The sequence below is a fragment of the Danio aesculapii genome, chromosome 16 (assembly GCF_903798145.1).
Source record: "Danio aesculapii chromosome 16, fDanAes4.1, whole genome shotgun sequence".
NCBI classification, from domain to species: domain Eukaryota; kingdom Metazoa; phylum Chordata; class Actinopteri; order Cypriniformes; family Danionidae; genus Danio; species Danio aesculapii.
In genome coordinates, this window is record NC_079450.1 from 34,987,836 (window position 1) to 34,999,857 (window position 12,022).

A 12,022-nucleotide genomic window follows, 5' to 3' on the forward strand; every position below is an offset into this window, starting at 1 on the left:
TTAAAGCCACCATCAAATCAAAATGGACACTCATTCATTCATTCATTCATTTTCTTTTCGGCTTAGTCCTTTTATTAATCAAGGGTCGCCACAGCGGAATGAACAGCCAACTTATATGACAATGTTTACACAGCGGATGCCATTCCAGCTGCAACCCATCACTGGGAAACATCCATACTGTAAACTCTCATAAAAAACACATACACAATTTAGCTTACCTAATTCATCTATAGCGCAAGTCTTTGGACTTGTTGATAATTCGTAACTTTTTGATTTAGTGTCTAATTCGTATGAATTTGTACGATCTAATTCACACAATTTAGTAAGATTTGCTCATCCCGCAATGACGGTTGGGTTTAGGGGTGGGGTTAGGTGCCACGCCTCCTTTTTAAAATCGTACAATTTCGTACGAATTGGCCACTAAACTGACAAAATGTAAAATACTTACATTTTCTTGTGAGATCAGGCTGGCACACCCGGAGGAAACCTAAGAAAACACAGAAACTCCAGACAGAAATGCCAACTGACCCAGCCGAGGCTCGAACCAGCGACCTTCCCACTGCACCACCCCAAAATGGACACTGTTTTTAAATGTAGTATTGCATTTTAAACATTGTATTTATTAAAAAGAATTTATTCATGCATATCAAAAATATCTCATCTACATGTAACTTTATAAGTCAGTGCCTCATTTGTGACTCAGTTATGTTTAGGGGTGCATGTTGTGGTCCTTCTTTCTTTTGTTGTGCGTTTTAGTAATGACATATATGAATTTGTATGAATAAGCCAATATATTCCCCAATGCATAAAATAGTCATGTTTACTAGTGTGGACGAGCCACCTTTTTATCCTGATGTTGTTTACACTTACTAGCATGAAGATGAGAAAATAACCTGTCACTCAAATGACATCACAGCAATAGCAAATATCAACACTAGGGATGCTCTGATCAGCCCTGAGAGGTTCAAAGTCCACACAAGGAACCAAAAACATTGTCAAAACATTCCATGTGACTCCACTGGTTCAACTGTAATCATATGAAGCTCCTTCGTACTTTGGCGCACCAAAACTGTAAAAAAAAACGACTTTGTTCACCTTTGTCTTCTTGCTCAATGGGTCAATGTGCGTGTTTAATATGGGCAGTATGACGTATTGCCATTAGAGTCAGTAAAATCTAGAAGCTGCAGATACTTAGGTATGCACACATCAATATAGCTTGAATTTTATGACGCATGACAAATTTTATGACGTCTGTACAACAATTAGTTTTACATTAATGTGAAGGGTAGGCTTATGGTTGGGATAGGGGTAGACATGAATAAAGCAGAATGTAGGGAGCAATTACATAAATAATTCTCGTTAACTTTAATAAACCTACACTGAAAAAAAATATTTAAAGATGATTCTTTGGATTTACTAAAAAAAATAAGGTAAGTGGTTGTAAACAATTTATTTGGGCTGAATTTAAACAAACAAATTAAGTTGAACATGGCTAAATTTTATTTGTTTTGTTAACAACAATTGTGCAGACATCATTTTTTCAGTGCAGTTTTGGGTTGTGGCTGTTGTGGCATCCGCTGCTTAAAACATATGCCAGAGTAATTGGTGGTTCGTTCTGCTGTGGTGACTCCTGATAAATCAGGGACTAAGCCAAAGGAAAATGGATGAATTCTTGTTAACTTCCAACCATTAACATCCTTTCTCTAACTCTATTCAGCAGCGCAACACACAAGCATTGTATTGTTCAAACAAAACACGCACCCTAATCTGAAGCTGAAGACATTGGTGAACAATACTCGTTTCTAGGCGTTCAACATCTCATGACTGTTGCTGTAGATGGAGGATGAGGGAGCTCTCAGATTTCATCCAAAATTTCTTAATTTGTGTTCTTAGATGAACGAAGGTATCAGAGAATTGGAACGACATAAGGGTGAGGAATTAATAGCAGAATAACATTTTTTGGGTGAACTACTGCTTTAATAGTTTTGCCACAGAAACACACATTTTAATTTGAGTTTGTGAACAGGTCCAAATGCAACATAAACATGTAAAAATATATATAAATTATGAAATGCAATCGCTGCCAATTTCCAACATGGTTTAAAATATCTTCTATTGTGTTTGAATAGATAAAAAAGGAGCCAGATCAGTCTCAAAAATAATACGTTTAGAAATAAAATTCAGCACAATTGACATTTACAAAATCTAATTTGTCAATTTGTAAACACACAATTTGTGAATTCACAAGTACAAATCATAAATGTTTTTACCATATGAATTGAATTTGCGTATTTTAGAATCGTGTTTTGAATTTTCGAATTGAATTTGTGTATTTTTGAATCGTGTTTCGAATTTACAAATTGGATTTGTGTATTTTTGAATCATTTGATTTTATGAATTGGATTTGCATACTTTTGAATCGTGTTTTGAATTTTCGAATTGGATTTGTGTACATTTGAATCGTGTTTCGAATTTACGAATTGGATTTGTGTATTTTTGAATCATTTGATTTTATGAATTGGATTTGCGTACTTTTGAATCGTGCTTTGAATTTACGAATTGGATTTGTGTATTTTTGAATCATTTGATTTTATGAATTGGATTTGCATACTTTTGAATCGTGTTTTGAATTTTCGAATTGGATTTGTGTACATTTGAATGGTGTTTTGAATTTACGAATTGGATTTGTGTACTTTTGAATGGTGTTTTGAATTTATGAATTGGATTTGCGCATTTTTGAATCGTGTTTCAAATTTACGAATTGGATTTGCATACTTTTGAGTGGTGTTTTGAATTTATGAAATGGATTTGCGTATTTTTTAACTATGTTTTGAATTTATGGATTGAATTTGCATATTTTTGAATCGTGTTTTGAATTTATGAAATGGATATGCGTATTTTTTAACTGTGTTTTGAATTTATGGATTGAATTTGCATTTTTGTAATCGTGTTTTGAATTTACGATTTAGATTTGTGTATTTTTCAACCATATTTTGAGTTTATGAATTGGATTTGCGTACTTTTGATTCGGTTTTGAATTTACAAATTGTATTTGTGCATTTTTGAATCGTGTTTAAAATTTACGAATTGGATTTTGTAAATGTTAACTGTGTTGTGGATGTATGAATTTCATTTTGTAAATGTATTATTTTTGAGACTGATCTGATTACATACAAACAGGTCTGGAACCAATGAAAGATGAGTAAATGTTGCCGGTTTTCATTTTGGTGTGATTTATAACTTTATTTGCGGTAAAGTTTTTTTTTTATGAATGGCAAATTGACGTAGTGCCCCTATTAAATTATTTTTGTCTAAACCCTCCTCAGTCCGCTGTTTTCTAGTGGTAGGATGTGCTGATAAAACAGGAGATATGCTACACTGCTCAAGAGAGACACCACATTTACTCACAAACTGTTCGGCAGTGACGGAGGAAAAAGGGTCCTTTTATGGTTCAGGTGCTGAGCTTTAACAGGATGTATATGCTCGAGCAGATGGATCTCATTCAAATCATACAGGAAACAAACATACACACAAACACACACACACACTTTCTCACACTGGCAGTGCCACTGCAATATGCTTGTTCCTTCTCACGCTCGTACACGTGCCAACAGAATTCAATAGGTTTTGGTCACTGGGCCACACTGTTATGGTTTACTAGTTATCGTCACATAATCTTTAAATTAAAATGTTTTTTTTTTTTTAAAGTGAGGCATATTAAGCAGATATTTGATGAAATGTGCAGTTTAATGAATTTATTCTAAAATAGTTATAGATTTGGGATATTTTATTTACATATTAATTAATAAAAGTTTGTTTTAAGAATCAAGGTTTGGTGGAGTTTAGTTAAGATAAATTTAAACAATGTCATTTTCTGACATTTTTATAATATCATTTATAATAATAATTTAAAAAATATTTTATTTCAAGACATTGTATCAGTCAAATATAAATCACCACACTCCTCCAGAATTAGGTGCTTTAACCCAGTGTTTCTCAACCACGTTCCTTGAGGACCACCAACACTACATGCTTTGGATGTCTCCTTTGTCTGTCACATCCATTAGAGGTCTTTCAGTCTCTGCTAATGAGCTGATGATCTGAATCAGGTGTGTTTGTGCTGTAGAGCTGAACAGTGCAGTGAATTTACTTTATATTCAGAGAAAATAAAGATATCCAAAGATGCCTTTTCAAGCTCTAAAGAAATATGAGTTTTTGAAACTAATGAGAGCAGCAGTCAATGACATATTTTAATTATTTAGTCCAAGGATGTCCAAACTCGGTCCTGGAGGGCTAGTGTCCTGGAGAGTTTAGCTCTATCCCAATTAAACACACCTGAACCAGCTAATCAAGCTCTTAGATATCCTAGAAACTGCGTGGCAGGTGTGTTGAAGCAAGTTGGAGCTAAACTCAGCAGGACACTGGCCCTCCAGGACTGAGTTTGGACACCCCTGATTAAAGCTGCGGTCACACTAGTTTGTGCGTGCGAAATTCTGTCGTACGGTGCTGCGAAAGGGGGCAGAATTAAACAAGATGACTAGACATTTTAAACAGCGAGCAATTGCTCCATATTTTTAATTCCTGTCCAGAGAGGTCATGTTTTCAAGTGATGCGATTTTGCAGATCAGAGATCACCAAGCTTGAACTTTGCAACGGGGTAAACTGCGAAAATTGACACATGAACTTGCATTTCCAGTCTGACGCATTCGCATGTGTATGAATGGAAGTCTATGGGAAGAAAAGTGCAGTGTGCCTGCGGCTTTAGCCTGACATGTTTATTGTTTCAAAATATTTTAAATGTAAAAAAAAAAACAGACCCTGTTCAATGAGGAAAAAAAGTTGTTTTTGTTGTTGTTTAAAAAGAACATATTTTAGAACAGAAATCAAAATATTGTGACACTTTTACTCAAGGTTATTATACCATCAGAGACTTATGCTGGCCCATGCCTAATATACACTACCAGTCAAAAGTTTGGGGTCAGTTTTTTTCTGTTCATCAAGGCGGCATTTATTACATGTAAAAAAAAAAAAGTTAAATATTTTTTATATCCATTTTTATTTTACATTTTTTTTATTTGACTGCTTTCTTATTGTATGTAGTTTCAAATTAAATTATTACTCCAGTCGTTATTGCTTTTATTACTAATACCATTAATAATAATAATATTAACAATGATAATAAATAATATTACAGTGATTTCTGAAGGATCACGTGACTGAAGACTGGAGAAATGAAGCTGAAAATTCATCATTAAAATCACAGGAATAAATACTTAAGTTAAATTATAAACTACTTTTCAAGTTATTTTATAGTGCTATAAGATTTCACATTTTTACAATTTTACTGTATTTTTGATGAACTAAATGCAGCCTTGGTGAGCAGGAGAAGCTTATTTTAAAACATTTACAAATCCTACTGACCCAAAACTTTTGACCGGTAGTGTAAGGCTTATTTGTTAACTTTAATAACCATACAGCATTGTTAATTCATTTGATCCAAATAATATTTACTTAACCTATTAGGTTAGATTAGTTAATGTAGAAATTAACATTAACTAAGAATATGAAATGTTTAGAAGTACTTTATTTTAAAGTTTTGCTCATTTGTTACCTTGAAAAATCTTTGAATCAGTTCCTCAAACAACTCAACACACTTTAATTTTTGAGCTAAAACATGAGTGGTCTGAGAGGTCTCGGGGTTCAGTGTTTGATCTTGCGGAGTAAGAACCGGAAATCATTATCCATTGCGCTGTTACCTCTCTATGGGGGCTGATAATTGTCGCTAAATGAAAGAGTACGGGGGCTAATTAGCTCGAAAAACACTTGTTGCTGACGTTCACCGGCGCGATGACGCGGAATCCCGAGCTATCCGCTGCTCGTAGGACGCGGATGTGATGTCATCACGGACCGTGGCTACGGCGGTGTCCATAACGACGCCTCGTGCTGCAGTGACGCAGCGCCGTCGACTCGTGGTGAGGGGGCGTGACTCAGCCGTGCCCCCCCTCCTGCCCGGTCCCCTCCTCCCCCCGGCCGTGTGGGCGGCCCCGTGCGGCGGCGGCGAGAAACACGACACCCGACAGGAGAGAGAGAGAGAGAGAGAGAACCGGGGGGAGGAGACAGCGAGCACTTTCAGACTAGGGAGAGTGGAGGAAGGAAAAAAAAGTCGGTGTGAAAGAGAGAATGGGAAACTGACTGATACACTGCGAATGGCGAGCCTCGGGAGAGCAGATGACAAACTAACACAAGGATAAAATGTTGCGAGAGTCTTCAGCAGAGTAACACAGACGCTGAGAAGCAGAGAGAGAGTGTGCTGCTGCTGCTCCGCCGCCGTGTTTGGGATTGTATCGATCGCTCGCGGGACAGACGGGAAAGCGCTGTTTCGGAACTCTGCTGCACCCCGTCCCGTGGAAGTACTGAGCCGCTGTCTAAACTCGGCGCTGTCGGTTAGAGGATCGCTTAAAGAGGCCGGACACCGTACAGCAGGAGCGCTGAACATCGGACAAAAGTTTGGCCTTTTGGAGACGGGGGTCCGGGAGAGGCCGAGTCTCGCCGCTGCTGAACTGACAACTTAAGCCAGCTTTGCCGAGTGTTCGGGGCAGATAACTTTCAGCATGAAAACCCCGGGGGACTCGGGTAAGTTACCCAGGCATTCATTATCAAGCGCTGCCACAACTTCTTTGACTCGCGAGCTTGTTCAGCGTTTCAAGCCCGGACTTTACCATCAAATCAGCCCTGTGTGCTTTATTATTCAGTGTCAGAACTGATGTGCTAGATTTTTGACAAGTGACTGTTTGTCTAGCATCTACTATTCTGACATACCGGCTGATTTAACACTCGGTGCTGTTGTTTTGCTTCCATGTTTAGGTATAACTAGTGTGTTTTAACTGCACCAAAAAGTAATACATTACATTTTTTTACATTACTTAAATTACAAAGTGTCAAAGCAGAAGTCCACCTCAGCGTATCCATTCTAATGTTAATGTATTATCAGATGTTTACTTTTTAGCAGTTGCATTAAAACCTAAATTACAGTTTCATTGCATTTCAAGTCCTGTCAGCGCAAACCGAACTAAACCTGTTGAATGGCCACAACTCAGAAACAGCGGCTCGCGAGCTTTTGTCGTTCTTGGAAAGATGTCGACATCAATGTTGTGCGAATCCCCCGCAGATTGTTAAATAACGTTACTTTTCTCCTCTCCAAATCCTCCTCGTTGCTCTGTGCGCGTGCCAGCTGTGTGTGCAGCTCAAGCGCGAGCCCTGAACCATGCTACTGGCACATTCAAAATGGAAGCTCCGCTTTCTCACCAGACTATTTATTACAGCTTTTCATTCATTTGTTTGTATATTAACAACTTTATATACGGTCCAGTTTGTAAAGTTTTTTAATAGGGCCCGTTAAGCTTGTAAAGTGCGGTGAAGCCTCATAGTACAGAGCTGCGCAGTAATTTCCCTTTAAGCGAAAGTATCGCCTACTTTTCTGATGAACAAAAAAACAGAAGTGTGAATTCACTTTAATCACCGTTAGCATACTTGCACCAAGCAATAATTTGTTAACATGTATCCACTTGTCCAGTATGCACTTGAGAAGTTGTTACTGTCCCGCCAACTACAGGAAGTTTCAGTAGCCGTGTTCCGGAGGCCTATTGTGGCATGTCTGGGAATCCATGTTGCCTCTCTCTCTCTTTCTCTCTATCTTACCACACACAATTCTCTCATATCACGATTTTGTTTTACCCCGCCACCCACGTTGCTCAAAGTTTAAAGGACTTTTAACTATTACATCGCATATAAACATTCAGTGCATGCGCGCGACCTCATAAGCCAGTCTGCGAGCGCGCGATGAGTCGTGTTTTTGTCTCGCGTTGAAGACTGGACTTGTAAAAGTGTGTCCGGCTCTGCGTGAAGCCTTAGCAAGCCATAATCATTGAGGAAAAGTTAGTTGTATATACGCACATTTAAACATTTTAATGGTCTCAGTATTGTTTACCATGGTACTTTGAATATTAGGTTTGAAATTCCATTAAAGTATTCAAAACAACATAAGCACTATTTAATTGACTCTGAACAATGTTGTACTTTGATAGTCATTGGCTGTTAATATGAATTTCCTATGTAGAATTTGAAAATAAGTTTCCTGAAATTATATTATTAAGGAGAAAGCCAGAATGTGTAAATATAAAACCAACTTTACCTCAGTGTCATAATCACTTTCAAGTTTATTATCCCCCCTCACAAAAATACAGCTTTTTAACTGAACTCCACTATTTTTGTAGTTTGTGTAATGTCTTTCAGTTTTATCAATTAGGGAATAGTTTAGTCTTTCAGAATCTGAATGAGTGCATCTGAAATCATTCAAGTCTAGTACGAAAGCTGTTTCTGTTTGTGACTTTGGTTGACTTTTATATCATCATGCTGATCAATCACATTACTACTTAATACAACCACTGTCCTTGGTTGCCTGTGTGTTTAATGAAGTGCGAGTCTTTCACTAGAATGTACTTATATAGCCTAAAGTACTTAAAGGGAAATGCATTACCTCATCAGCTCATTATACATGCCCTGATACTATTGTCAACACATTTGAAAACCACATTTCACTTTCAGCTGTGGTTTGTTTATCTGTTATCATCTAAACATTTGTAACTATGCATAATTTAAAATTAGGAATGGTTCATGAGTGACCTCTTGACCCGCTGTGATGTACTTAAAAAAGTTTATCACCCATATCTCATCTTAAAGAGACAGTTCACCCAAAAGGAAAATTCATCACATACTCAACCCTCCGCTTGTATTAAACCTGTTTGAGTTTCTTTCTTCTGCTGAACACAAAAGAAGAATGTTGGAAAGCGATAACCATTCATTTCCATATAGCTTTTTTCTTGCTCTGGGGTGCCAAAAACCATTGTTGCCTAACTAAAGTCGCAAGTTTAGTCATTATAAACAAAGTTCGTTTATTTGGCATTTCCCAAATCCATCGTTCCAACGAACATTCGCAAACTGCGTTGCAAACTTGTACGCTTGCAACTACACATCTAGAGCTGTAGTTAGAAGCAGAGTTCCTGGCTGTGTTCTATTCCCAGTTATCCCCTATGCCCTATTAATTTAGAACACTCTAATATTCAAACTTGGAATGATTAAAAAAACATGACTAACATCTCTCTTAGGTGTAATTTGCTTTTTACAGTTCAGTTTTATCGATCTTCACATTGACAATTTCGCTCCCTTCGTAGTGCACTTTGAAAACATTTATGCCATTTTGAACACAGCCGTGTCTCATGACGAAAGCTATATTTGACCTATTATTTAAAAGTGAAGTTTACGTTACGTCTCCAACGCTTGTAAAAACAAATACATATAGCATATGTTAATGCTTTTCATTTATAGTAGGTTGTCTAAGAAATGTATCTATACTGTATATGACATGGGCCTGTTAGTGATTTTTATATGGAGTATTCTCAATAATATTTGTAAAAGAAACCTATATAGGTCCTATATGTGGCGTTTACATATATTTCGATTCAAATAAAAAATGAGTGCATGTTTTTACTAAAACTAATATTGGATTTTTTTAAAAATCTGTGTGTGTGTGTAAAACAAAATGATTTGCACCAAAAATGATGAGGTTTTTCTCTAAAGAAGTAGCTACTCCAACCCATTTAGAGTGTCATTATGGACGTATTACGTTATAACTAATGGGGTTCAAAAGATGGATCTGCGACAGAGAAACTACGGTTTTGGGAAACACTCATCACTACTTCGTTCTTTTCTCAAACGATGCATCGTACTATGATAGTTCAGCCGCAAGTTATGTGGTTGTTTGGGAAACACACCCCTGAATGGCAGTGATTTCAGACACTCTTTAATATATAATATTATTGAATAAGTTCAACAAAAAAGGAAACTCGAAGTTTTGGAACCACTCATAAGTAAGTTGTTTTCGGCTGAACTATCCCTTTAAATCCACAGCTGATGTAGTTTTAACATATGTTGACTTGGTGAATCTGAACTAAGGCTGGGCGATTCATTGGAAAGTAATTGAAATCAACATTCAGAACCTATAATCAATCAAAATTTTTTAGGTCAATTTTTTTCAATTACTTTCCCTACCGTATGTGCTAACTACTTCCGCATATGGTCTGACACAGCCTTCGCATACCTGCACACCTCTCAAAAACTATAACTACACCTCACAACGACACGTAGTGCAAGCTTTTTGATTGGTCACTTTGGTATTGGTGACGAGGGTGGGCAGCGAGAAGAGCACGTTTTAAACAGTGTGTGTTTTAATTTCAGTTGTTCAGCATTGATGTTCAATAAATAATCATAGATAGTAAATAGTGTGTGTTAACTTAATAATTTTAAAATCAAGCAATGCACCCTACATTCAAAAATCTCTCACTTTTAATATGTGATCATATTTACTGTATAAAACTTGTCAGTCAACTATGAGGGCAAAAATTTTTTTTAAATGAATTAAATATTCTTTCATTAATCGTAATTGAGTTAAAATGTTTAATTAATTGAGATTTTGATTTTAGCCCAAATCGCCCAGCCCTAGTCTGATCATCAGGAATGCCATGTGCAGACCGGATGAGATGCTGCTGTAAGTCAGGTGGCAAAAACTACTACAAGTACCTTGCGGTTTTTATCAGTCTACGGCTGTGCAGGCCACATTCTGACCTCGATAGTTACGAGGTGAGCTCAGCTGCTGAGTTTGCAAGTGAGCGAGCGAGCAAGTAAGGGAGACGAAGATACAGTACTGAGTATAGGATGTGGTTTCCGAGTGCTTCATTCTTCATCAGATTTTAGTATCTATTCAGCCTGAGTTCTTACCTGCAAACACCCACAGTGGTAAACAAACGTAGTGCATTTTAGTGAGAGTGCGTTTCTCTGAAAGCCGTGGTTTGTTTTGAGAACAGGAGGCGTCAGTATGGTGTGCATCCTGATAAAAGTCGTGTGTGTGTGTGTGTGTGTGTGTCTGTCAGTCCTTGTAGCAGTGACACTATCGACTTCATCAAAAAGCTCTCGCCACATGAATCACATTAGATAAGAGACACTGCTCTTATCAGTTCCTCACTCTCTGACTGCCACTTTGCATGAATTCACAGAATGATGCGCACCTCTTCAGGCTTTCTTCTTTTCTGAGCTGTGTATGTGTGCGCGCAAATAGGCTTGAGCTGACCCTGGCTGATCTCATTTCCTCTGTAACATCTGAAAGTGTCTGTGGTTTTACTATGGTCTACCCGCCAAGCCTTGGTGTGTATTTAGTACGGCTGGATTCTCAATGGCTAACACTGTAATTTGTTCGCCGTCTTGTGAGATGTGTGCTAGTGAAGAGTCAGCGGTTATGATTGCAGCTTTAATTTGGAATATTGGCTCGTTATTTCTCACAGAGTTAAGCACCACCCATCAGTGTCAGAAAAGTATTCCGTTTTTTACACTTTGAGGACATATTGAGGCTTCAGAATATTTTGTGTTAGCATTGACTTTGCCAGTGCGTGTATCCAGAATAGTGGATGTCAACAATAGCAGGATGTGCGATGTCAACTGTGGATAATAGTTGACCTGCACCGCAGTTCAAACACATGTGATTTGTGGATCAATTGCACAGTTTGAACATTACTAGGAGAAAATGTATCTCTGCACGTAATGGCCAGGCGAGTTGAAAGTATTCAGGCCAAGAAAGGATAGTCTTCAAAACTTTAACAAAGTAGATGTTTTGTAATTTATTTAATATATTATATTTAATATTATATTTAATTATACAGTGAAAAATATGATTTGTTGTTTTACATTTTATTTTTCAAGTCCTGTGCATAAATACTGGTAGATTTAAAATATATAAAGCAACCCCCCACCCCACAATGTCAGTCAATTTATCTGTTTCACCGGCAACTCTCAACTTTTACATCACATCATGTACAAAGTAAAAGTCTGCTTTAACATAAAGAAACTGATAGAAATGTATTCATATAAATTGATATAATTCCAGACAAATGTCATTTTAAAAATGAATAAAATG

The 12,022-nt window shown here is 37.2% G+C and overlaps 1 protein-coding gene across 1 annotated transcript in view; it reads left to right on the top strand.

Annotated features, from left to right (window-relative positions):
* Positions 1 to 6,113: 6,113 nt before the first annotated feature.
* Positions 6,114 to 12,022, top strand: part of erfl3 (Ets2 repressor factor like 3) — a 97,594-nt gene continuing 91,685 nt past the window's right edge. The window contains exon 1 of the mRNA XM_056474819.1: positions 6,114 to 6,633. Within this exon, the coding sequence (XP_056330794.1) occupies positions 6,612 to 6,633 (22 nt within the window). The 5' untranslated portion in view covers positions 6,114 to 6,611. The remainder of the gene's footprint in view (positions 6,634 to 12,022) is intronic.